Here is a 27,699-nt window from a genome sequence, read left to right as displayed (position 1 = left end):
AAAGGAGATCTCTGGGTCCTCAATAGACATCATTGGTTCCAGAACCAGTGGAGTGCTCATTAGCTCACTTTCCCTTCCTTGAAGAATCTTTTCAAGGTTCTTTTTAGTTTTTTTATTCAGAAGATTGTTGTAACACCCCAGAGCTACTACACTGTGTCTCAGTGAATGCTGGACAGGGACACACAGCCATGGCAGTGCCTGGAGGGACAGAGCTGCTGCTCTGTGTCCCTTGTTGGTGACATCACGGTGCCTCACAAGCTGCCATGCTCCAGGAGAAGACGTCATTGTTCAAGTTAGCAAACCAGTGGGGAGATCAGCTCAGGTTGGAGGATCAGGATTTAAGGTGTGTGGAGGGCTTTGTTTTACTAGGACTTGTAATTTAAATAAATTATTCCTTGAATAATTGCAGTGGATATTTGGGAGCACATTCTAAACCTTGTAGAACATTTCCACAACGTAGCACCTCCAGAATGCAGTGGAGTTGCATTTCACAGCTCTCAGCTCCCTCCTAGTGTCTTTGAAGTCCATCAATTTCTCACATCACTCCTTTACCCATCTGTGAAATCTCACACCCTCATCTGTCACATCCAGCAATTTCTCATGTCATGTGCAGTATTTTCTCTCACACCCTCTTCAGTTAGTTTAACCTCAGGCCAGGGTCTAGTCATCTACCTGCAGCCTTAACACATATTTATACCTCAGCTATTTTAAAATTAATGTGTTCTTTCGTAGCAGAGAAATTTTGAATTGCAGTGTTAGGGTAAAAAACTGGACCATTTGTACCAAGCACAGCAGAATTCTATCAGACTGCTCTTCCTCTTTTTTAAGGTTTTTTTTGTTGCAGGCCACAGACGTGCCTTGGGGTTCTAAGTCTTTACATTACTAATGTGTTTCGTGTCCCAGGCCACCTGATAGGTGGTGGGGTTTTATTGATGTCGTGGATGTGTCATCTACAGAGTGAGACAGACTGTAGGCAGAATGAGGAAGAGTCTGGGGCAGGTGTCAAAGGGTTAAAAAGGGAGGGAATGGAGAGAGAGGGACATTTTGGGAGGCACAGAAAGGAGGGTGGAGGTACAATAGGAAGAATATATTGGAAAAAGCTGGAATAAGAGCCAACTGAAAATGTAAAGCCTCCAGAAGTACAAAATCCCTTAACAGCATGGTTTTCATTGGCACCACCTGAAAAAACTGCCAGCTGGTACCCAAGTTTCTTGATTTTGCTTTGCTTTGATCAGGAGATAATTTTTTATATAATTGGTATTTTTAAAATGAAGGCTGAGGCAATAGCTATAAGCTATTTTCACTTCATATGAACAGCGGTCACCCCAAAATTACTAACTTCTCTGGAAGTTTACTGCTGCAAAAAGGAGACAGCAGTGCAGGAGATTCCTGAGCAGTTTCATATTCTACTTCAGAAGACATACAAATTAAACCACAGAGAAGAACAGTTCTTACACTGCTTTATAGTAGCTTCAGCCTAGTCTTTCAGAGGTAGAATACAGAAGTTTAGTTCCCTAACTTGGAAAATCCTTATATTTTGTATGTTAATCATGTCTCCCAGATTTCAAACAAACGTCTATAGGGATTTTTTTTTTTTATAGATTCTCATTTGCAGATGGCTTTCAAGTTTTACCTTTCTCTGCTTTTAAGCATCTTTTTTTATTCCTGTGTATCAGGGAGCATAAATTTAAAGTGTATAAACTATGATATAATTGCATTTTAAAGCTCTCTTGAAAATAAGAGTCTTAATTTTCACCTACTTGATGCAGGGAACTGTTTTGAGATTGTAATTGTCTCTAGATACCTGGACAGTCACAGTTCTTAAAACCAGTTCCTAACACATAAGAAAATGCTTCTTCCTTCTTGCATTCCTCTTCACTTTTTGTCTATTTCTGTGGAGAGGATGAACTCAGGGTTCTCTGGAATAGATGTTCCTTTTGTGCTTGACCTCTTAATGAATGAATGAATGAATTAATTAAATAACTTAATCTCTTAGTTTACTAAGTCTCTTGCTAGCCTTTCTGTCCATCCCTCTTTCCAGCTTTTACGCTGGCATAAGTTTCTTAAGTCACCCTAACTTGAGCATTCTCACCCAATTACTTCCTTGCTGGGAAGTATTTGGGAAGGTCCTTGCTGGGAAGGTGCTTGGAGTTCTCAAAGCTCCTGTGAGATGGATGACTCTCACAGTTATGAAGAACCATCTCGTGTGTGGTGTGCTGAGTGTCTGTGGCACATTGCTGCTCCTCCACTCTGGACTGGAGAGCATCCACACACGCCTTCTTTGCTTCCTGTCCAGCTCACTGCCCTTTAGGCTTCCAGGGCATTCCTGCCACTCATCTCCACTGACTTTGTTTTAAAACCTTCTTACCAGGATTAGCAAGCTGATGTACAGGAGGTCTTCCCTCTCCAAAGAGGTGAGTTCCATCCTTGACCAACAGTTTAAAAGACAGACTCAGAGAAAGTCCTCCTTCATCATTCTTCTGCCAGAGGGGCAATCATTTCCAGGGTTGGCCTCTGTGTCTCTTAGTCCTGCTCCCAGCCAGAGAGACCAGGTGTTACAGAGCCTTTCTCTCTCTTTCTTCCTCACTTGCTCCTGCAGTCCCTTCTCCTCAGATGTGGTCCAGGACACTTTGGTTAGGGCCTAGCTGCAGTCTTCTGGCAGGGCATGTGAGGAGCCATACAAGGAGCCCATGCTCAGAGTGTGGTTCCTGCCTGCCTGGCTGTCTTTGATGGCTTGAGCTTTACAGAGAGCCCAGTACAGGGCCTGGACTGGGCTCTGTGGCCATGGATCCATGGAGTTTGGGGAAGTCTCCAAGGGCTTTGGGCTCTATGGGCCCAGTCTGAGCCCTCTCTGCACAGGTCTTGGGTCCCATTGTGGGTGTTTCACATTTGGCTGTGGGCTCACAGGTGGGACAGGTTCCAGTGCAGCTGTAACTAAAGCTGCTGCCTTACTGTGCCTTGCAGTGTTCATGCAGGCCAGAGCTAGCCCAGTCCTGATCCTCTGGGGCTCAGCAAGCTGAGGCTATCAGAGGCCCATGTCCTGTGAGTGGTGATGACTCCAGACATTCTGGGCATTTATGAGCACCACAGAGCAGAGGAGGATGCCATTTCTGGTACTGCCATGCAGGTGCTATTAAAAAAGAATGTCAAGCAGCATTTTTATGGGCTTTTTTAGCAGTTGATCAAATCCATGTAGTTTTTCCTCAAGAAAGTTCTTTTCTGTACCTTGAAAGAATTATGTTAGATCTCTTAAAATGTAGCTTATATCTCATTGACTTTCTGTGCAACGGTAGTCAAAAAGAGAGAAGGATTGCTCAGAGACTCCTCATTGATAGAGAGAGATGATTTCTCAGGAACAGTTGTTCTTCATGGAAGTTCCTCTGAAAATGCAACTTCTGTGCTGCTTTTGTCTTCTATTTCAAATTTTGAAATAGGTGTGAAGGAGGAAAGAAACTTTAAAATTTGGATTTATTTCTTCTGTTTTTATGTCAGTCTGTGAATGTTCTTTCAGTTTTTAGTGTGATTGCTTTTTAAGTACAGACTAGATTCTGGAATAGACTTTCAGAAATGAAGCCTCTGGGTATGGAGTTTTATTTATGAAGTTCAGCAGCTCATTTTAGTTCTTGAGCAACGTAAGGCCTTAGACTTGGTAGTGTCTTCACTTTCATAAAAGTAAATTGACATTGCAGTGAACTCTACAGAGTATATTTGAATAGATTTGTGTTTATAACCTTTTCTGTATCCACAAATATTTTTCCGCAAGAATCCATAGTTTGCCAAGATGGTGCAGTTGAATTGTCCACTGCAGCATGGGGGCTTCAGTCGCTCTCTTCATCAGCAGTGTTCTTGCAGGACACAAGCCTTGATCCACAGGCCCTGTCGTGTGACACCCCCATTTCCTGCTGCAGCCCACCAGAACAAGGAGTCCCCAGCAGCTGGGAATGAGCTGCTGCCACAAGCACAGCTCAGCCATAGGGACACGAGCCACCCCTCTTCCCACAGGCTCCTCGTGCTGTGGCTCAGATGTCTTGTTCCTGTGGCAGCAGCCTGCTCCCCACTGAAGGATCTCTCACACCTTTTGCATCCTTCAGCCTGTGCTGTCCTGTTAGAGATAGAATGTAAAACGTGGGGATAACAAATGCAATTTGTGTGCCCTGTGTCTCTGCCCTCAGAGCTAGCTGAGTTGCTCAGCCCATGCCCAGTTATTTTGAGCCCCTGTTCACTGATTGTGATCATGAACTGTGAGCCACAAGTCTGTGGGCTCCCTCCTGAAGACAAACAGCCACGCTGCCTGCACCAACCACCTGGAGATCCTACATCCTTATTTTGGATTTATTTGCTACATTCTTTATCTTTTTGTGGAGTCACTTGAAAGGGAAGCACTAACAGACATATAAGTGATGGCACAATTCTTTCTGTATGCAGATAGGAAGAAATTTAACATTGTAGGTGACTGCATGTGCGTTTTGGTTTTTAGCTAAATTGCAAATTGGCTTTGGTCATTTGCATAAAATTTTAAATACATTAAACAAATTACAGTATTATGTTTTTTAATATTCATGTGCATTTGGTTGAAGTATTCTGACAGCTAATCTCAGTGTTTTTTATTTAGCAAGGTGAAGTGAGGTTGAAGTGTTTGAAAGCTCTTCAGAGTCTGTATACCAACAGAGAGTTGTTTCCCAAACTGGAGCTGTTCACTAATAGATTCAAGGTAAGAGGAAATACGGTTTTTGGAAGGAGGACAGAAAGTAAAAGTGTCATCATCCTCTTGTGGTCTTTGAGTCACATCTATTAAGAGTAAACTCATTAGTTTTTGACAAGGCTTGTAACTGCACTACTGAAACTGTGTTACTGAATGCTGAAATTAAGATAAATGCATTTCCCAGGGTTTATCTTGGAAGATTTGTCAGACTTAACTAGGATGATTATTTGTCTGTATGTATTATTTATAGTTTATATATTCTACTTATTCAATCTGTTTGTACTTACTTAATTTTAGATTTATGAATTTAAAAGATGTATACTAACACAATCTAAAATACAGCTGAAAGTAGCAGCCTATAATGAAAGATTATTTGTTACACAGTTTTTTAGCTCAATGTGTTCTTGTGTTTGGAGTGAGAGTCGCTTGGAGGTGCACCAAAGTCCTCTACACAGTGAGCTGGCCTTGCTGCAGAGCAGGAGTTCACATTGTGTTTCCAAACCCCTTGAGCCAGATTGGTACTTCAGGAGAGAAGTGCTGGGGGGGGATATTTCATGGGGTTTTTATTAGCAGAAACATTTTGTGTAATATCTGGATAAGAATGTGGCTGTTAATTCACTTTGTGGTCTGACTGCTTTATTGTACAAGTGAACTGTCTGGAGAGATGGGTGTGGAAATACTGTGCCTGCTCTTGTTTGGGTGCCTGGTGAGAAGAGTGTTCAGGCACTGTCAGCTGCTCCTTCTCCCCATGGCTTTTGTGTTCTGCAGAACATACTACTGTGGGAAAGGCTACCCCCAAGGAAAAACTCATTTATCTCATTTAAATCTTTATTAGAATGCTGATGAAAAAATTTGTTTTGAAAAGAAACAGAGCTGACTGGTTTATTTTATCTTAAATCATTATTATAATGCTGATAAAATCTGTTTAGAAAAGTGGAGATTTAAATATTTATAAATACTGTGCACAAGACTTAAACTTCTCCTTGTGGATTTTCCCTGTATGTAAACAATTTATAAAAACATGATAATCAGCCTTTTTCCACATTCACTTGAGAAGCAGAAGAAAGATGCTTAACCTGCAATAAGCCTAGATATTAAGGAAGACTTTTTTCCAAAATGATAATTATATAATAGAGCAGACTCTTTATTAATAGTCTCATTCATTTAAAGCAACAGTCTTAAAGGGCAGATTAAATAAATGTCTGCCAGAAGTGGACTAAGTATAGTTGACTAAAGTAATTTTAAGAGACCAGTTAAGGACCTGCATTCTTCTAATTTTATAATGCCAGTTTCTGGGACTGTTGCAGTAAAGACAGAATTTCCCCTCATAGGAGAGAACCTGGCAAACAGGTTCAGACTTCAAACTTATTCTCCTCCATAAATCTGATTTGCTTTATCCTCACAGGACAACCAGAAAAATGGACCCTCCAATTGTTCTGATTTTCCTGTTCATCTGTGCAGATTTAGATTTGTTTATATATGCTTTTTTTGTAATTCCATTTATTTTCAAATTGACCACTAAAGCTTTTGGAGGTTTTTATCTACTTCTCTCTACTAGGAAATGTGCTGAATGCTTCTTTGTCTTTTTTCCATAATTTGTAAAGGAAAAGACTGCTTTGAGGCTGAACTCTCCCATGCACCTGCAAAACTTTCAGGACAATTGGAGGCACTTTGGGCAATAGTTACTCTGTAATATACTCCAGAAAACTGCAGGGACATGAAACCTCTAAATACATCCTGCTTTTCACAGCACAGAATTCTCTTAAAGGAAGCTAGGCTAGCCTGTGCATTGCTGTTTGGCTTGGGATGGCACAAGGAATTTTCATTTCTGTCAGAGGTTCAGAGGGAAGGGAGCCTTGCCAGGAATGAATCTTTCTTCTGTCCCATAAAAGCTGGTTTTACTACAGAAATCTCTATCATTATGAAATAAATAAGAGGAAAAGGTGTGCTTAAAGTCTCTGTGAGCCTAGAGAACAGATCTGTTTAACATAATGATTAATCACTTTCAGTTTCTGCCGCATCAAGAGAACAAAAAGCTGGCATGGCCCAAATGCCTGCACTTGGATTTACAGCTGTGCTGTCAGGGATGTGGCCTTTGGCACCAGTATGGAGCAAAGTTCCAAATTAATGCTTTTTGAATTTCTGATACATTAGCTAAATGTCTTGCCACCACAGACTCTACCACCACCTCTTTGAAAAATAATTGACCTAACTGCCATTTTAAGTTCCATGGCTACTTATTTATACGTCTTCATCAGAATTTAATCGACCTGCACAGTTCAGCTGGTGTTCAGTTCCATCCATTCAAACTGAGAGAAATCTCTCTAGAGGTCCTCTAGCTGTGTAAAGAATAAATTAATTTGATTGAGAGTGCCTTGTGCTGGGGTGTTAATATTTCACCTGCTTCCCAGAGAGCTGAGACAAGGATGTGATTCTTTCCCTTTTTCAAAGAAAAATGCCTGTTCTTTTCAGCATTGTAAGAGTAGGTGATATGCTGGAAAATAAGCTTCATCCATCAAAACAAAAATTTGTCCATCAAAGAGAAGACATTTTGTTTTCCATCAAGAAGTCCTGTCTGATACAGATATTAACTGACCCCATATGGAAAAGCTGAATTAACTCCTCTGCAGCCAGTGCCAGAGGTCCTCATTCCTCACCTTGTGCTGTCTCCACAGCCTGGGAGCACAAGGAGAGATTGGCTTTTCAGTCTGCCTTGTTCACAACCTAATATAGAATGGAAAACTGATCTTCAGAGACACTGAGAATTAGTATTTCAGCTTCAAAATCCAGGCCTGTGCCCTGTTCTGCTGCTGTACAATGGCACAGGGAATCTCTGTAAAGGCAAATTGAGCAGATACGGGTTGGAACTTCCTCTGATTCTGAAGTTACATCTTCAGAGGTGCTGGGTGTGTGGGTCTTGCTGGGAAGGTTCTTGGAGCCTGGCCTGGCAGGTGCCACCACTCAGACATCTCCCCAACCAGGGCAGAAAATGACACACCCATGCTGTTTATTTTAAGCCTGATACTTTTGGGGAAAATTGAGAGAACAGTCCTTTAGGATAAGGAAACTTTCTCACGTCAGTTGGTTTCAAAGTCCAAAAGGACTCCGGATTCAGAGGGTACCTTCTGCTCTGTGGACAGGAGAGGGGATTCCCTCCCTGAGGTATTCTGGGGTGTAAGATAAACTCTGAGGGAATACATTAAATTCTACTGAGACATTCAAGATCAGTATCTCTGGCTGTTCTTTCTCTTGGTGCTATTACTGCTGTTCCTTGGCCAGGACCTTAGGAAAAGTTGACAGCAGTTTTTTGTCTTGTTCGTAAGAGAGTGTCCTCTGTGGAAAGTTGTTTCTTTGGGTCTCTTCATGGACTTCTCACAGTCTTTACAACTGTGATCTACATAGATCTACATAAAATGTATCAAATTCCCCAGGAACTTCATAGTGGTTCATAGAGGCTCCTTCAGTCACAGTGACAAAAAGTGTCTCTGCAGACCTGATTTTTTTGGGAAGTAACACTTAAGAGCATCACAATGTGTTTTTAAGTACTGATCTGAAATTTCCATATCAGAATAAATATCAATTGCTTGATGTTCCCCTTCAGCCCTTAAATGCATGGAAGAGTAGAGAAGAAAGGTGAAAACCTTTATTTTGCCCTGGTTTGTTCTGGTGGCTTTCACTGTTGTTGCCTTGCACTTCCCTTGCTTTTTTTTCTAGTCCCTGATTTCTATTTTTCCATATCCCAAAATGTCATAGAGTATCTACTCCTTCCTGAAGCAGGTTAAGCCAGCTAAATCAAGTTTTATTTTCAGATGGCCTGATTTCTCTTCAGTAACTTGCTCAGTCGGGCAAAGAGCACTGAGACATACTGCATTTTTATGGGTGGATGGAAATTATCCTTGGATAGGAAGGACAGCATACACCAATCACAGTTACTTTTGCCAATAAGCAAATGGAACTTAAGGAGAAAGAAACGCTTAAAAGACTTGTCATAACTACAGGGTCCTTAGAAGCTAGAAGATCATTAGATTTGACAGGAGAATGATGTGTTTGTCTTCACTAGAAAGAGTATGGGAAAACACAAAATCAAACCACAGAATTCCTCACTTTCCTGAGGAAGTTCTGTAGTGTAATTCTTGAGATCTGCTTCAAACTTTGAGATGTAGACAGGAAAAAGGTCACAACTTTATAGGCAGCCTGTAGATGCATGAATTCAGGTGTGATTTTTCTTCACAGTATTTCCATTTATGCAGCATTCCTTCTTCTGAAATTACTTGGTTTCAGGGGAATGAAATGGGGAATCTGCTGGTGTCCAGCGCAAGTATGTGACTTTTCAGGAGAGACCTGTTAAATTAATCCAACCCAGAACAGTGCTGTAGCTCCCACGTCTCCTCCCTGCCTTTCTGGCAAACACACAAGGATAAGGGCTGGTGAAGCACTTGTTCCTGTTGTTACACCACACAGCTAAGGGGTACATTAAAAGTTCAGGTAATTTTGAGGGGCTCTCATTGTCAGTGTGCAGTTGAAACCTCTTTCTCCCCATAAGTATTTCTTCTGTAACCTGTAGAATTTTCCATCTGCTGGCCTTGCTGTGTTTGTGCCTATAACTGACCTCGAGTTGCCTTGCAGGACCGCATTGTGTCCATGACCCTGGACAAGGAGTACGATGTCGCTGTGGAAGCCATTCGATTGGTCACGCTCATCCTCCAGTGAGTGCTGCTCCAACCCCTGCACTCCCTTGGAAATTTCCCATGGCCACTAACATTTGAGTGACTTGAGTGCTTTGCTTGTGTATTGAAGTGAATGTATTGCTTTACACTTAGTGTGAAGGTGAACTGAACATATAATATGCACATGAAGCTAAAGGTAGATATTTTATTTCATGGAAATACAAGAGGCAAAGCTTAAAAATGTATGGATGTTTTGGCATCCATACATTAGTGCATCCATTGTGTGGAAAATGCCAAAGGGCATTTCTACCTTTTACCAAGGGCAGAACAACTGTCCTCCCAAAATGAGTGTCATGGGGTTATGCTTGCTAGAGTAACTCCAGCAGTAACACAGATCCAGTGTAGAGTTTATTGATTTCCTGACACAGCTACAAAGAGTCATGCGGTAGGATACCTGCTTCCAGGCTTTTCTATGTGGGCATGCAATGGCTCCCTTGAGGAAAGGATCACCTCAGACATCCTCCCACATGCTGGTGTGGAACCAGCCTGTCCCCAGTAGCCTCATGAGTGTGCACCTGGAGGGGCACTGCTAGGCTTTTATAATATATTATTAAAAGCTGTATTAAAGAACGCCTGGTTTGCAAACAGATGCACAGAATTTTTGCTTCATATTTTATATCCAGTGGCTTCACTTTGAAGAATGTTTTTGGACATGCAGAATTTGGACAAAAAAGATTGCACTAGCTTTTCCTTAGTAACAGCTTTTTATTTGTGGGTCACTCTGTTTTAAAGGGATTTCATGTCTTGTAATATTAGCAAGACATGAAATCTTGCATCTACTGTTATATTTCTCAAGTAAATATAACAAATATGATCTGAAATGATATGTAGAGCACATCTTTTCCCCAAATTATTAGCAATTTTTGGGAACACAGTAAGTTTTAAGGTCAAAAATTACCCAGTACACTTTTTTTGGTCTATTCCTGCTTTTCTTTTGGTTGCCCATTGAAAGCACAGGCAATGCTAAATGCATTTAGCACCAGAAGGGTCTGGGTCACCTTGAAGAACACAGGCAATATTCTGGCAGGTAGGAACTCCAAAAAGGTGTCTGGAACAATCCTGATGGGGAATGACCAATTAAAATTATACCTAGTATGAAGCCAAATGATTTAGAGTCCTGATATATAAATGGTTCTGATGGATGCCATCTGAATGGAGGTAATATCCAGATTGTACTGGTATTTTCATATTGTTTTTGCTGACATTCTGGGACAGGCTGCCTAGGGAAATGTTCAAAAGTGGGGACATGGGTTAGTGGTGAACACAGAGGGCCCAGGTTAATGGTTGGACTGAATGAGCATGGAGGTCTTTCCCAACCTAAAGAATTCTGTGATTCCAGGTTTTTAGTTTATGATGTTTGATGAGTGTTTGGCATCTTGCAGTATATGCACTGAAGTTTGTGTGATAGTCTAAGGAATAAGCAGAGGATGGTTTGTATGCAGTGATTCTGATCTTTTAATAATATTTTTTTCTCTTTATTGATACAACTGGGAAGAGGAAATCACAGAAACTTCCAGTCTTACAGGCCCTTTAAATACCTCCGTATTTTCAAGTTGAACAAAAGATCCTTGAAGTCCTTGTTCAACCGTGTAGGATTTTGTGGGAAGTGAACCTACATTATAGCTGTCCCAAGTGAGCTGTGGGAGGTGAGGGGATGGAAATGAAACCTCTGCTGTAGTTCAGGTGTTATTGTGACTCTTTCAGTGGGAGTGAGGAGGCTCTTTCCAACGAAGACTGTGAGAATGTTTATCACCTGGTGTACTCAGCACACCGGCCTGTGGCAGTAGCAGCTGGGGAATTCCTCCACAAAAAGTAAGTAATCAGTTGCCCTGGAATAAGACCAAGTTTGTGAATACATCCTAGAGAGGTAACATCAAAAAGCAAAGAAGCAGTGGAGTGAAATATTCCAATTTAACAAATCAGGTATTTCATTTAAACCAGAGACTTTATTCTCTTTTTTAAACAAGATCTGAGGCTTGAAGAAACTGAATACATTTTTCTTGCTCTGCAATTCAGATAGCATTTCCTAATTCCTTGAGGGTTAAATATACAAAGGCTGCACAAGCTTCTAAGTTGGTTTAAATCCTGCAGCACCTCCTGAATTCCTGGTGTGATAAGATACATATATTGGGCTTGTAGTCTGTAGTGATACACCTGATACATCAACAGTCACAATTTCTATCAAGTTTTAAGCCAGTTTATTTCTCTGTTGTGAACTTGGGAGGTTTTTATGTAGCATTAAGTACAAAATTTGTTTCTAAACTCACTGCCTTCCCCTGAAAATATACTGCATTATGGTTACAGCTTTCATGTCCTCACTATGCCAAAGGACATGAGCCAGCTTTTCCATGGATGTGAGTCATACCACCTCAGTAACTGTGACCAGGGCATTTCCACATCATAGGAGTTAACCTCTTCATTTTATTGTTTGCAGTTAAAAATCTTGCAGCAGGAATTTGATCTTTTTGTCCCTCATGGGCTGTGACATTAGAGTTTTTTATTACATATATAGAGGATTTGTATTAGAACCCAGATTATCTAATATTTTCATGCCAAGATGCAGGATACACAAAGACATCTGTTTTTCTTTGCCAGTGCTCTAATTTTCTGTGGTTTATTAAGGATTTACAACTCCACATTGTAATTGTAAGCTTTCACTGGTGGATTTTTGGAATTCCAGCTTTGTGATCAAGCACTCTCTGTTTCAAGGAATATATGTGCAGATCTCCACTACCAACAAGACTTTGTACTAGTTACTGGAAAGGGTTAGGTTCTCATTAAAAATATTCACTAAAATTCCTTTATTAATCCACATGTGGCAAAATACTTTTGAAAAATGCCTCAAAGGTAAATAAGCACACCTGCACCTCCATGTACTTAGGATACAGATAAAACTTCATTCTGACTTCTTTTACAAGGTGCTAAGCTGTGTAAATGTGTCTCAAGGCTAACAGCATGGACACAAGATTGTCCAATTCTTAACTAATTTTGTCTTGGTTTCTGTGAAGAAAATCTCCTCTTAAAAAAGTTAGCATCTATTTCAGGCACTTGAGGTGTGATTTATCCCACCTATTTTAATACATTTCACTATCACTTTCTCCATGATAATCATCAGATATGCTCTCTGTGCTTAGCAAAGGAAAGCTACTAGTAGAGGATTTAAAGGATTACCAAATATAGAGGATCACTGGCTCAACCCTGAGGTGCAGGTTGTAAGGTATCTCAGCACCTGCAGAGATGCTCATTGCTGATATGTTAAGATAAGCAGGGGGGATAAGGTAATGTTTTTAACTAAAATACAACAATTTGTGTGTAACTTGTCCTCCTCTTCAGTGAATTAGAGCAGTGAAGTCAGAATTCTGTGTTTCACGTGTTAATCTGCTTTGTGATTTCACAGTAAAAGCCAGGAACAGCCTTCAAATTTCTCTAAACAATCATTGCTGTAGCAGTAATACTGTCACATCTGAGGTCTCTGGGGAAATTTGAGCATTGAGAGGAGTTTGGGATAGGACCATGCATCAGGGAACTCAGTGCAGAGTGTGCCACTTACCTGTAAAACCCAAAATAATTAGGAGCTGTTTTTCTTTGATGCTGCTCCTCGTACCTGAGGTTGGCTGTTTGATATATGTCAGGTTTGTTTGTAACATATCCTAGCCAAAGTGATAAAACCTTAGCTCTCAGTTCACTGGTACAGTAGGTGCTGCCTCCATTGCAAGACTGGATAAGTTATAAATGCAAAACTGTACAAGTGATGCAAATACTTGAAACTGTGCAAAACCTTCAAAGTAAGTAGGTTTTGGAGAACTTTTTCCTGGGTGAAATTCTTCCAGCCTTGTGAACTCAAAGACTGAAGACAAATTAATATTTTCAGACAGGCAGAGGTTGTGGTCTCTTTCCCTTGAAAGAAATATCTTGAGATACTTGCACTGTTTTGTGAACAAATTTACTGTATCAAGAATGAATGTTCATCATATTCTTGCAGAAATGAGAATTGTTGTGGTAGCCATGAGCTCCTTCTGCTTATTTTCAGGCTGTTCAGCAGACATGATCCCCAAGCTGAAGAGGCTCTAGCAAAGAGGAGGGGGCGAAATAGCCCAAATGGAAACCTTATTAGAATGTTGGTTCTTTTCTTTCTTGAAAGTGAGGTAAAAAAGACATTTTTAACCTTTAAATGTTTAATAAAACATGGAACTTAAGTAGTGATTTATTAACATACAGTAATAAATTGTCTTTCTTTTCCTTTTTTTTTTATATTTTCAGAAATACCATAAGCCCTTTTCTCTGCCCCTCTATTTCCTTGTCCATTAAGGAAATTTATCTGAAAATCTTCATGGTTTATTTAACTCATGCATGTCCCCACTGTACTGACACTGCATTGCTGGTGCTGTGGTGGTTGCCAGGGTGCATTGCTGCACACAAATGGAAATAGTTCTTTGCTTACATAACCATGCAAGGAGAATACCTCTGGAGTTATTTTTTGTGGAGTAAAATAATTTGAAACAGGACAGAACAAAAACTGCATAATATCTCCAATTCTGATTAGAATCATAGATGAACTCAGAGTGGGAAGAACCTGAGGGTCCTTGCCTCAGAGCAGAGTCAGCTGTGAAATGAGATGAGGTCTCTCAGGGCTTTATGCAGATGAATCTTGGAAACATTGGAGGATGAGGAAAACAAGCACAGATGTGTTGACATGAAGTGTTTGATGAACACACCCAGGTGGGATTGTGCTCATGATTTATAGAGACAGCATCTATGGGAAATTGCATTGTACATGTAGTAACAGTAATAGATATGGGGAATGGCAGTGGAGGGAGGAAAATTTGAGAAGATACTTTCAGGTACAGGATGTTCTTAAGATAGAGGGGGAAAGGTTCAGAATTATTCATTTGATTTGATAATAAGTAGATTGAAAGAAAGGAATGACAGAAATGTTTCTCTAGAGAAGGAAGGGTAGTATATGTTGGGTAAAAAGCAAAAGTAAAGATATTAAAATTGATTATTTTAATTGTTACGAAGCCTGGAACAAGAGACTTGACTGTGAGAATGAAAAGAAACACTCAGAGTTGCTGAGAAGGAAGAACAAAATTTTGGTACAGTGTTCCTGTTTTTTAAAAACACCTCATAAACCTACAGATTAATCTGGATGAAATGTCACTACCTGTGTGAGCCTTCCGTCTGCCACCTGAATGGATTTTTAGTTCTAGCTTCATTAAAACTTAGATTGGAAAGTTAATTGTTTTACAGTGTAGACACCTTAGATGTGAATGTGATTTGAGTTACTGAGCACTGACTTTGTCCTCCTGAGGAGAAAAGAAACTGCTTTACTCCCAAAGCCAAGATCAGCAAAGTGCCTCCCATGCTGCTCCCTGAGGATCACTTCTCTCTCAGGGCCAGGTTTTGCTATTGTTGTTTCTGAGAGAGTTGTTAGGAGCCAAGTAGAATATTCTGACTCCAATTTTAGTAAAGAGTTGGAGAATTGGGAGTTTGCATGTGGGTGGGACGAGTTAATGCTGCAGCCTGGGTGCATTCAAGGGAATGAACCTTGCCCAGCAGCAATAACTCTGTGACATTTTGCCCAAAGCTGTCAGAAACAGAGGAAGGCATGTACAGACACCTCCTTCTCTGCACTTGGGGATGTTTTCCAGCTAAGGAATCAGTCCCTGGCAAGCACAAGCTGTGTGTTGTGCTTGTCACTTGTTGGTAGTAGTTGAAGTTAAGTTTAGAAAACAGCAGAAGTCTATGGATTATTTTTCTCACTTTACAACAGTTGTGTTAATTCACATGAAAACATTTTTTGCAGTTGAAGTTGTGTTAAATCTATAACCCCTAAAATCACCAGGGTTTTTGCTCCTTTTTTTCTGAGCACATAGCAGCATGTATGAAAACCAATTGCTTGTTCCAAATAAATATATTACACCTCTCATGCCTCACCATCTCTCCTTTTTGTAATGCAGTGAGAAAGTGAAGGAAGGTAAGTTTACAGCTTCTGGGTCAAAACTCTGGGAAAGATTTTTCACAAACAAGCAGCTTTGTGCAAAAGAAGTTCAGTTTGGTTTTATTTAATTTCTGTTAAAACATAACCCCATTGCACTGGTGTCATTAAGTTGGGAGGAAACCTTCCTGTATTCATTTCAAGCTGAATGTTCTTTCCAACTAACATAAGATATGTGCCCAGGACACTCTCTGTGGCCACATGATTGTGAAAGTTGAAGAACTGGTGCTTATACCAAGAGCTGTACTGATGATTGCTTTGGATTTTCTAGTTGCATGAACATGCAGCCTATTTGGTGGACAGCTTGTGGGAAAGTTCTCAAGAACTGCTGAAAGACTGGGAATGTATGACAGAATTGCTCTTGGAGGAGCCAGTCCAAGGAGAAGAAGGTATTGGATCAACCCAGTGCTTCCTTGATATTGCACAGTATTGTTAATTATTCCTTAAATACCTCTGCCACCCATAGTGAAATGTCTTTTTATGTTGTGGTTTGTTTGGAAAACGTATTTGAAGATTTTGGGTTAATCAATTTTTACTGCACTTTCCTTCAAAAGGAGCAATTTGTACTCTCTTTTTATTTCTACTCTGGAGGTTTTTTTAATCAAGTGTGCTGGTCTGTGGTTCCCTAACATTAAAGGAAGTTTACTCAAGTCTTAGCTTGATTTTGTCTGAATGTTTAAATAACTATTTCAATAAATTAAATAGCTAATACAATTTTGAATAAGCAAGCACTTCAGATGATGCTAGTTGATAATGGGCTTTTCCAGGCAATGTGAACACAATGAATTCTCAAGAGAAAAAAGCAAAAGGGATTCTTTCACCATTAGTTTCAGATTTCCTTTTGTTGATAATAGACCTGGGTGCACAAAGTAGCCAGGGAGACTGGGGTAAGGTGTCTGTAAGGTTAATGAGTGTCATTCAAGATCCTTTATAATTCCTCAGGGTTCTCCTGCTTCAGGGACCTTCAAAGGGCTTAGGCATTTGAAAAATCAATGTTCCTGGCATGATGTTCTTCATCATGTCCATGCTTCGAAGGCTGGCCTTTTGGTATGCACCTGCTACAGTGGGGCTATTTATAGAGTAATTTCCTTAGCAAATTAGGCACTTTGCTTCCTTGATTCTGGTTAGCCTAGTGGGGTTTGATCCTCCAAATGTGAGCAGAAGCACTTGCCAAAGAGCAGAGGATTTATGAGGAAATGACAGTGAATTCTCTGTCACTGTTTTTCCTCTATGACTCTCCCTTATTTTGTAGATCTTCCTTACGTTCCCCCTCACTGATCCTTTTCTCCAGCCAACATTTGTCTGGGCTGCTTTCACTTCTGCCATGTCCATTTTGAAAGGATGGGAATGGCAGATCAAAGAGGCGGCAGGAAAGCCTCAATGTGACAAAGTACCTGTGCTGCTGTGTGCTCCCCTGGTGCTGTGTGTTCCCCTGCTGCCCCACACGTGTCCCCGTTGTGCTGCCTTGCCCCCAGTGATGCCCTGTTTTCCCCACAGCGATGTCGGACCGGCAGGAGAGCGCTCTGATCGAGCTCATGGTGTGCACCATCAGACAGGCTGCCGAGGCACATCCCCCTGTGGGCAGGGGCACCGGCAAGAGGGTGAGTGGGGCTGCAGCTGCCTGCCTGTCACCAGAGCATGGAAGATATTTGTAACACCACTTCGGACACTCTTGCAGTAGAGTTTTTTAATTGGTGTTTGCTGTTTTAGCTGAACACTTGTAAGAAAAAGATTAGAAATTCTGTTTCTGAATGTGTGTGTGCTTTTAGGCATCCATCCTCTTAGGCGTCTTCCACTGAGTGCCCTAAAAATTTCAGAACTTTACATCTGGCCAAATTGCCACTTCAGTTTATTGTATGGGGACTGTTTGAGCCCCAGTGGAAGGCCATTCCTAAGCTGGACATGCAGTTTTAAACACTTTATTCTAAGTCACAGGGTCAGGGTAATAACAGGCTTTCAGCTGTATTTTCCATAAGTACAGCATCCATGTTCCGAAGCAGTCTCAGCTTCTTAAACATATTCACCTGATTTTGGTGGTCCCCATCTCATTTAGGATAGAAAAAGTGGAATAAATCCACATGAATATATGGTTCTTCTTTAAGCATCCATTCTAAATAATCATAACTAATTTTTAAAACCACAGACTTAATAAAGATGAAATCTGGAAAGTCTTGGCATTCTTTATTGCTAAAATAATGCAATTACCTAACTTCTTAATTTTTTATGTGCCAAAGCAGATTAGTCTCATGTCCAGAAACAGCATCCCAGGAAAAGCTCCAAGAAACCATCAGTTTAAACATGCTTTATGTACTTTAATTTATAAAGCGAGTTCTTAGGAATTTCTAATTTATTACAACATTTCAGGGTTAAGGAGGGAATTGAAATTTACACAAGCATGTCTTATCTTTTGTTATGAAAACTGTATTGTAAGCACATCTTTTGTCTCAAGCTGCAGACTCTTCTAGCAGTCAAAGTGACCTTTAAATTAAAAAAAAAAAAATCATGTTCAGGTTTTCTGTTTGGAGCACCAAATAATGTCAGCATTAACTTCCCAGGTATTTTCTCTTTCTCAAGATATCTACAGCTCAATTCACTGAATTTCAGCAAATTGTGTAGTCTTAAGTTTTCAATGTCTGTATTTGGAGCTAAAGAAAACAGATCAGTAAAACAAATTCCACCTTCTGAGGGATGATCAGAAAAGCCTGGATGTCATGCTGGGGACCCAGATCAATTCCCAGTGCCAGGGAATAGCTGTGTTTGGTCACCAGAACACAACTGGGCTGTCAGGGTTGGGATTCTTACCTGGGTTTGCACTGCTCTGAGCTTGGCTGGTGCTGCCCTGGTGAGCGTGTAGGGGCTGAGGCTGCTCTGGGGCCATCCCTGCACCTTGCACTGTGCAAGTAGTGTCTTGTCCTGTTCACGATCCATTCCCCCCACTTGCATGTCTGTTTTGGGTTCCTGCTGGCACAGTGCCTGGCATCCAAGCACATGCCTTGTGTCCAGCAGCTCCTCCTCCCTTGCAGAGCCATGTAGGGGTCCCAGTAAGCTTTTGCTTCTTTTCAGTTAGAGCATGAGTTGTGGGATGGTAACTGCAGTGTTCCCTGCTTTGTCCCTGGAGATGCATCTTGTCTCATGATCCCACCAACTTCTTCTCTGAGTTGAAATGGGAACAGATTTCTAATTAAGCACTCACCTTCTTGTGAAATAGTTTACCTTCTGACTTTAGCTTGTAACCCTTACTGTGCAGTCTGGCTGATTGGCTATACATGAATCATTTGCTAACTTGAGTATTATCATTATTTTGTCTCAAAAGTATTCTTTTCTTTCCTGAAGCCAGGAAGCCAGATCTAAGCTTTGATGGAAACATGCTGGTTTGGTTATTGTCCCTCTGGTCACTGTTTCAAGGGGGTTTTGTTCTGACAGCATTAATGCTTCAGTACCTCACTGTGAACTTGGATGTACGTTCTGACTGAGAATTCCATTCCATTTAGAGAGGAGGCCATGACTCTGCTTAATGAAAATCATTGTTACAGTGTGGTTTGGTTTTGGTTTTCTTAATTATACTTCAGTTTGCCCTGAGGTCTTACGTTAATGCTTGGTTTAATGTGTGAAAGTCAGAGTTCAGTACAGTTGGAAACAATAGCAAAAATTCCACTGACTGAGGTTATATTTGAATTTCAATCCTAAAAAGATGTTGATGTGTGGAGACAGTGTCATGCTGGGTGATACGGTGTTTTCCTTTTCAATCACAGCTGCTTAGGGCACACAGTCTTCCCTCTTCAATCATTCTTCAGCCCAAATGTGTTTTGAGTTTTTTTATTCCCTCCTCGTTTGATTTATTAAATAATACACTTGCATGGTTTCTGTTTGTAATACAATGTTTAGAAAAGTTAATGGATGCTATATGCAGAAAATGTATTTACTGTAGTAATGTTTGATCACTTCCAGGTCTTGACAGCAAAAGAAAGAAAAACTCAAATAGACGACAGAAATAAATTGACTGAGCATTTCATTATTGCACTTCCCATGCTGCTATCAAAGGTACAGTTTTCAACGAAATAAATATTTCACTGGGATTTACAGCTGAATTAAACTTTCTCATTCTGTAGTGCAGGAGTTTATTTTTACCTCCCTGTTGTTTGCTTTGTTGCCATGACGTTCCAGTATTCTGCTGACGCTGAGAAGGTTGCAAACCTCCTGCAAATCCCTCAGTACTTTGACCTGGAAATCTACAGCACGGGCAGAATGGAAAAGGTATCGTGCCTTGGGCAGGAAGTGTGGCTGCTCTCAGGTGTGACCACTGCTCGGCCCCACAGTGCTGTGCCTTTGGCTGGGTGTTGTGGCAGTGGCTTTGCTCAGTGTCATTGTCCCATTGAAGGGAAAGCTGAAGTTCTTTTCTGCTCTGCAGCATCTGGATGCCTTACTGAAGCAGATTAAATTTGTTGTGGAAAAGCATGTGGAATCAGATGTTCTGGAAGCTTGCAGCAAAACCTACAGCATCCTCTGCAGTGAAGAATACACCATCCAGAACAGAGTTGACATAGCCCACAGCCAACTTATTGATGAATTTGTGGATCGATTTAACCATTCTGTTGAGGATCTACTGCAGGAGGTTTGTTTTCTTAGAATTGTTGAACTGGCTAAAATATGTTAGGATAGGCTACAGAAAAAGCCATGAAATTACCCATCTGAAGACGTAGTGCAGCAGCAGCTATTTCATAATTATTTGGAGCTACTTCTTCCTGTGGAAAGTCCCTTACAGTAGCTATTAAGCCTTCAAATCATTGATGTGTAAAACAAAACTATGGGACAATCCTGCTTCTGAAAATTTAGTTGAGTATTAAAAGAGTCCATGTAAGGAATTAAGTGGATGAATGGGTGAAAGATAATGAAAAATGCAGAGGAAGTTGTATTTACATTAGTGTTTTTAGTGATTCCAGTAGTCCCAGATGTATATGTAGGCAGCAAAATCAAGACTGGATTATGTTTAGAATGGAAGAGAGAATTTAAGAAAATATGTGTCATGGATTAAAAGAGCCCTGGAAAGAGTAAAAGATTCTGGAACCTGGAAGTACCTGTGATTTAGTTGTAAGAATTTACTCTTCCAAATTTCATAAGGCAGAATAGATTTAATAGAATAGAAACCGTACTCATTTTTTCTTCCCTTGCAGCAATTTAACTTTGTGTAGCACTACTTAATTTTTTGTAATTTTCATGCCTTTTAAACATAACATGAGGGCTGCACAGACCTTTTTCTTTGCTTGTAGTCATGCACTGGTCTGTGGCAGATCCAATTAATTTTTGATGTACATTTAGGAAAGTTAAGCCAAGTCCCTGATTTAGAATGGCACATTAAAGGAAATATGCCTTTTTTCCTATTTTTATGTAGCATGCTACATACAGGCTCACTGTAAATATGCCTTGTCATGTTGCAGAGTAAATAAAAATGTTTGTATAGCTGCAGAAATGTGCATAAATGAAAGGACAGTACATGCAGGAAACCTTCCACAACGCAGAGGAGGTGGGGCACCACTGTGCATTCTTTAGTAATACACAGTGGTGTATTACTACAATAATGTAAAATACATAAAGCTTGTTCTCTGCCTGTCTGCCATTTTTGGTGTACTTTCTCCTAAGTTTCTGATTAGAACCTGGAAAAACAGTCCAGAATTGGTATTCCATCACTGCCCACTTGTGTGTGCCAAGGGAATCCTTCCCATTGTTCCTTAGCCTTGGTTTTTGAAGTTCCTCATCTCTGGCCGGCAGGACCAAAACCTGACTTGTGCAGCAAAAAGGGCTAAGGCTGGACTGCCACACCAGAGTCGAGCTGCAGAACCACCCGAGCTGTGCACACCCAATGGATGCCCAGCAACTGAGCACTGGAAATAGTGGCCTTAGAGAGAGAGAGCTTTCCTCAGCCTGCTCCAAACATCCCTCTGGCCTCACTCTTTTACCCAAGGGGAGTCAGAGGAGAGCACTGAGATGCTGGGATTTATAAATGCCTTCCCAGGAGTCTTTTCAGGAGTAGTGGACTAGGAGAGAGAAAGATTTTTCCTACGATTTTCCTTAATATTGTTTTTGTTTTAGAATTCCTCTATGACTGCTGTTGAATCAGGAAGCCAGTATCTGCATATTCCCACTCCTTTTCCTTTCACCTCTCTTTGCCAGTGCCTTTGTGCTGTGGTGCAGAAAGCCCTGAAGGATTCCCTGGGGCTGCTGAGCAGAGCAAAGGCTGGGCTCCTGAGGGGCTGTGGGCCAGGGACACTGGAGTCCCTGTGCTTTACACCACAGGGAGCACAGAGAGGCAGTGAGGCCTCGTGGTCCTGGTGCGTGTTCTCTCCCAGGAGAGCAGGGCTGAGGCTTGCAGAGAAACTGTGTCTGAAAAGCATCTGAGAAATTAATTAAGGGCCTTAGATCCCTAAGGAGAAGTGAGTGCATAGGTCAGACATGGCACATAACCAAGACAAAAGTAGGAGAAAACAAGAATTAGAACAGCAGTAGCAAGGATTTGAAATTATGGCCTTTGTGATACTCTATTTAAAGTGATATTTGTTTGAATAATTAATTTTAATAAGTCTATTTCATCATTTTAAAGGCATCTTAAATTTTAAAAATTGCATACTGGTACCTAAGCAAGTATCCCACTGCTTTATGGCTTCTCACTGGGCTGATAATGAGAGAAACATTGATTGACAATTGCATCTGAAGGCAGAAAGATGTTTATTAACACAGTGATAATGCTGAATATTGTCACATAATCTTGCTTGGGTTTTATGCTGTGCAGTGGTTACTTAAATTTTGTGGAAGGTACTTAAAAGTCACTGGAAATTTTGGAGACAGTTTTGATATGAGTATAAACCCCTAAGAAGCTGCTCCTGCCTGCACAGCAATGTACTGGGCTGAATTGCTGGGCTCTCCTCATGGATTGCCTTTCCTTTGCAGGGAGAAGAAGCTGATGATGATGACATATACAATGTGCTCTCCACACTGAAGAGGTTGACATCTTTTCACAAGTAGGTGGTTTCCCTCACAAATTTGTGATGTTAATTTTATCCTTTCAGCAAGTATCAGCAGTGTCAGGTATGGGGAAATGAGAACACATGGCCTGGAATCTTGAAATGGAGCAGTGACTGCTGGTGTTTGTCAGTAGAAGTGTTTGGGTTGATCTGGGTCCTTGCTCAGTTCGTGCCATGACCTTTGCAGATGGGATTTGCAAGCGGCACCCCCTCCCTTGCACCCAGTGCTCCTACACCCATGAGTAAATTACTACAGGTCCTGCTCCCCTGCATGGCACAGTCAGGGCACAAGGGACACTTCTCTGCCACAAACCTGTGCTTTGGGTGTCAACTTAGGGAGCCTACAGGAAGCTGTTTCTCCATGTCTTTGAGCTACTTCTCCTCAAAATGATATAATTAATTAGTAGTAGCAATAATAATAATAATTAAGAGTTTATGGTGAGAGTCTGGAAGATGCATTTTCTTCCTGCAGTTGAATTGTTGGCCAAATTTCCCTGTGTGGATTGCACAGAATCTCCCTCATCAGGCACAAATCAGCTTTTCAGGTTCCTGCTGCTCTCAGACCTATGTGCAGAGCAACCTGGAGAGCTTCACTGGAACTGTGAATTCTGGAGCACAGCACAAAGGCCTGATCTTCCCTCTAACTGCAGGAAGCATTTGCTCCTGTCAGCATGAGAGAGCTTTGTGTGCTGGTGGCAGAGAGCCACCAATCATTTCTTCCTTATCACAATATGGGAGAGGACTTTCCTTCTGCCAGCTCTCACTTACATCTTGGTATTTTTACAACTTTGTGATTTCATTTCTCTCTCTGTGCTTAGACTTCACTTATCCCAAATCCTGCATCTGTCTGAAATGGTTCTGCAATCTCTAATCTTTGTTGCCATTCAAGGAGAATCCCACAAACATCATAAAATCCTTACTAATTTACATGGTGTAGCAGGCTGACACGTGTGCAAGTGAAGTTTGCAGGCTCTCTGGTAACCCGCTGCCTTTCCTGAGGGGACTTGGGGAAAACTCTACTTCACATCCAGGAGAGAAGCAAAATCATTAGGGTTTCCTGAGCTGCTCCCATATATGTTTTTGCCTTCAGGATTCCAGGTCCCTAGAGTTAATTCAGACCATAAAGAAGCCTTGTGGGATAACACACAAATCAGTCTTTCACCTTCACTCAGATACTTTCACCTTCAAAAAGCCAGGAAAGAGCAAGGGATCAGAGCTGAAGAGCTGCAAAAACCAGCTAATGTATCACTCCTCAGCTGATTGGTTTTTTACTACTGTAGTTCAGTAGGAATTCTTAATATCTGCTTCCATAAAAATAAGTAATGAGATCTTCATTAGGTGTGATGTGATCTCTGTAATAGGGAACAATTACACCATGTGAGCCAGAAGTTCTGCTGAATCTTTAGCTATGAGAGGAGATCTGCAATTCCAAATGCACATGGAGTGTTCTGTCTCAAAGCACAGTGGCTGTGGTCTGACTCTGTCATTGGCTGTTGGCACCTGGGAGTCAAAAGAAACTAAATCAGGAGATCTTGTGAACAGGCACTGATGAAATGGTTGATGGGGCCTTTGGGAAGAAACAAGTCCTTGTCTTCTTCCAGTGAGAGAAACTCCAATGTACAGTCTCCATGCTTTTTTCCCCTTGATAATGGCTGCTGTTTCATACTTCAAAAAAAAGCAAGGTGGCAAATACATGGCAGGGCATTATGAGAAAAGCCTTCCAGACCAAAAGACCAAGTTCTATACTTGGATTTCCCAAGCCTGAGCTAATCTTCTTTCTGAGAGGGCCATGACAGCAACGGGCATGCTTTTTGATTCATCAGAACAAGGATATCATGTATCAATGCAAATTAAATTTATCATTACAAAGTTTTCTTCCACATTTTCAGAATACAATAATAAATTCTCTTGAGATCTTCTGAGTAGACCTCCTGGAGTATACACCTGGGGTATTTTTTTGCCAGAATCTCACAGATACTCATACCATTTAAGTATTTACATGGAGGTAATTTTTTCTATATTGATTCCACTGTAATTCAATTGAACTTCCACACATGACATATCAGTGCTGTAGCAGTTTGTATGCTGCAAAATATCAGCATCTTTTATTTACTTACTTCAGTAAATCCAAAGCACGACACATCCCAAGCATCACTTCTGTTCCCCTGGATGTGCCTGTTGGTTCTGTCTTGTATGAAGGACACGTTTCACATTAAGAAACCAGGAGTATTGGTATTACTGTTCAGTAGTCCTTGTATATGATACAGCATTTGCTTCCTACCACCTCCACACTGACTCCACAAACCCCCAGGCACTGTCATAACTCTCAGAGAAAAGAATGTGTATCAGGGTCAGTGTGGTCAGTCAGGACACTTCTGGACAGGTGAATTGATGGTCACATCATCACATCAACTCTTCCTCTTAGAGAAACTCTGCTTAACATTTTTTCCCAGTAGTTGACCAGTGCACCCCTCAGACTGAATTACTCAGAAGCTTGTTATATCCAGAAGTAGATACATAAATGAAACCTCATTAGAGAAATTAGACTGTATCAGCAGCACAGCTGCTCAAAGCCCAAGGCACAGCTTCCCTCTCTTTATGGATCTTGAAGAAGTGAAGCAGTTCGGTGGGTGGAAAGGTCACTTCTTGAAAAAGAAACTTTTCTAAGCTGTTTTATGCCACACTTTGAGAAACACTGTGAAACTGGTACCCTTACCTCACCTGCCTCTTGTCTGGCAGAAATATGGCCCAGCAGACAGGCCTGTCCAGAAGAATTAAAAGAAGCCTTGGATGTAATACTGGGACTTGTTTTCTGTAATCCATGAAGTGTCTGACATGGAGGAACGAAGGGAAAATTCTGTGTTGTGTGAGTTTTCTTCCTGGGAGCCTCTCTGTTAGTCTGAACCTCTGGAGAATTGTGTGGTGTCCAAGATGCCTTTATAACTATGGTTTTGATGGTTAGGTAGCTCCGAAGAGATTAAGAGGTACCAGTATATGCCTAACTGTAATGTGGAGGCTCTGCTTTAAGAGAGTCTCAATTGAAAAGCTGTAAGTTGTACATAGTTGGAATTTTTCAGCTCTGGAAGCTGAAGAGCCCTTCCTGAGCTCACCTGTAAGGCAGAGGACAAGGAGCTGAGTGTCCCCAGCTGTGAGGACATGGCCCCTGTGCTGGCTGCCTGATGGGGAATTTCTGAACTGAAAAGGCAGGAATGAGACCATTTTTCCTTTCATATTCTCTGTAGGATAATCTGTGCAGGTATCTGCCTCTGCACACCAAGGAGACTTTACTGCTTTAATTACAGTGCTGTAATTAAGGAAGTACCACTCTGCCTTGCTGGCAGCCCTGTGATTTATGGAAGCAGCATCTCTGTGTTTAATATCTCCAGTCAGAGGCAGCTCTCTGGCAGCCTCTAATTTATCTATTAAACATTTTATTTTAGTATCTCAAAGACCATCTAAGTCTACAAAATACTTTTACACTTTTTACATTTTTAGTTCCAGTATTTTTTTTTAAGTTTCCCTATTCTTCTATTAGTGGATTTGAACTGGAAGTTAAGGTGCATCTTGGCTTTACTGGCCCAGCCCTGGAGTGCACAATGCACTCTGATGGTTTTTTTCTGTGAAGCTCTTACCAGTGACATTTTCCAGGGCTAGCATGCTCCACTGTGGGAGGTGTTTCCTGGCAGGGCTTCCAAAAGGACCTGGGCATTGCCAGTCCTGAGTTCAGCCTCTGTCCCTTTTGGAACTGGAGAGTTATTCCTTCTGGCTGAGCAGGGCAGTTAATGGTTTGACCCAGGGCAGGCACAGCAGTGGGAGGAGTGAGGTTGGCTGGGTGACCCAGGTGCTGGGGTGAGTCAGATGCAAGAGGCTGCTGCACCCAGTTGAGACTCCCAATTCAGTCTCAGTATCCCTTCTTCCAGGTGGGTATTTCAGTCAGCAAGTTTCTGATTATTCTGAGCTGACTTGTTCTTTTATAGACACATTACAAACTGCTTCATATTATCTCAGTTTATTTCCGCTGCAGAAAAATGTTTTAAACTTAAATTTACTTGCTGAGAGAGTATTTTTGTCTTTCAGGCAACCTGATGTTTTTCAGTTTCTTCTGTATTTCTCATTTCTCTATTAAAAAGCTGTTTCATGAGCTCTTGAGATCTGTAAGGCTACAGCCTTACAGAGTATTTGTACCTAATGTCATTTTTATTCTTCTCACTCATGAAATCAGGTTGGTGCAACTGAAATGTGGAACAGTGAGTGGGATGGCAGCCACCATCTCTATCTCGTGTCCATATATTATCATATGGTCTCACTTCAGATATTCAGGGTATTTACTGTCTAGTGATAATGTGTATTCTTTTTTTTCCAAGTGAGACAGTAGAAAAATATACTGTTTCATTTTGGTTAAAGCCATTTTTATTCAATAGATATTGACAGAGCTTTGGCTGTAATTTCTGCTGTAATGCCAGGGGAGGGTTTTCTGGAGTTCTATCGATGTTTCCATAAGAGGAAAGATAACTTAGAGAGAGAAGCAGCAGCTATGCTTAAGTAGCCTTTATAGGTGCATGGTATTGAAAGAGTTTATCTCTTCCCTACAAAAATCCCATGTAGTAAAACATTTTTCCTGGATTATCAGAAAGCCTGACTAATGTTTTCAGCATGGAGAGAGCTGCTGTGCAGCTGCTTGTTCAGCTGTGGAAACCACCAAAGCTCTCTGGGCTGGGGATTCTGAGGAACACAATTAATCCCTCTTTATTTCCTCTCGTTCCAGTGCTCATGATCTGACCAAATGGGATCTGTTCAGTAACTGCTACAGATTGCTGAGAACTGGAATTGAACACGGAGCTATGCCAGAACAGGTACCCTGAACAAAACCTGCACTTCATCACTGAGGTGTCCGAGATCTAAGGAATCTTCTTGTACAGAAATGCTAAAGTTCTATGTGCTTCAGTGATGTGGGAGGAACTGAGTTTGAAATTAAATTTATAGTGGAGCTAAGGGCTGTCTAAGAGGTGGAAGACCTTGGATTCTGTGATTTTTCTGTGAGCTCCTTCCCTCACCTTTCTCATCTGTAAAGTTGGGAATAGCTAGTGTTCCTGACTCTGAAAAGCAGTGCATCAATCCTGATGTTTACACTGAAACCAAACTTTGTAAGCCTTGGCTGCAGTTAGAATTATCACAAATTATTATTGTGCATGGAAGGTAAGATGAAAGCTTATGAAGACCAGGAAACTAGAACATCCTAGTGGAGTTCTTTTAGTGAAC

General features: G+C 41.1%; 1 protein-coding gene across 6 annotated transcripts in view; it reads left to right on the top strand.

The window, feature by feature from the left end:
- Positions 1–27,699, top strand: part of STAG1 (STAG1 cohesin complex component) — a 167,035-nt gene that overhangs the window by 112,710 nt on the left and 26,626 nt on the right. For all 6 annotated transcript variants that reach the window (XM_021537159.2, XM_021537156.3, XM_021537161.2 and 3 more), the window contains 11 exons: positions 4,613–4,711; positions 9,329–9,408; positions 11,134–11,241; positions 13,460–13,574; positions 15,696–15,813; positions 16,922–17,025; positions 19,373–19,465; positions 19,589–19,678; positions 19,833–20,036; positions 22,367–22,437; positions 27,206–27,293. In XM_021537159.2, coding sequence (XP_021392834.1) covers positions 4,613–4,711; positions 9,329–9,408; positions 11,134–11,241; positions 13,460–13,574; positions 15,696–15,813; positions 16,922–17,025; positions 19,373–19,465; positions 19,589–19,678; positions 19,833–20,036; positions 22,367–22,437; positions 27,206–27,293 — 1,170 coding nt within the window. The remainder of the gene's footprint in view (positions 1–4,612; positions 4,712–9,328; positions 9,409–11,133; positions 11,242–13,459; positions 13,575–15,695; positions 15,814–16,921; positions 17,026–19,372; positions 19,466–19,588; positions 19,679–19,832; positions 20,037–22,366; positions 22,438–27,205; positions 27,294–27,699) is intronic.

The sequence above is a fragment of the Lonchura striata genome, chromosome 10 (assembly GCF_046129695.1).
Source record: "Lonchura striata isolate bLonStr1 chromosome 10, bLonStr1.mat, whole genome shotgun sequence".
Classification (NCBI taxonomy): Eukaryota; Metazoa; Chordata; class Aves; order Passeriformes; family Estrildidae; genus Lonchura; species Lonchura striata.
The sequence above is the reverse complement of the archived record's forward strand: the minus strand, read 5'-3'. Positions and strand labels throughout refer to the sequence as shown.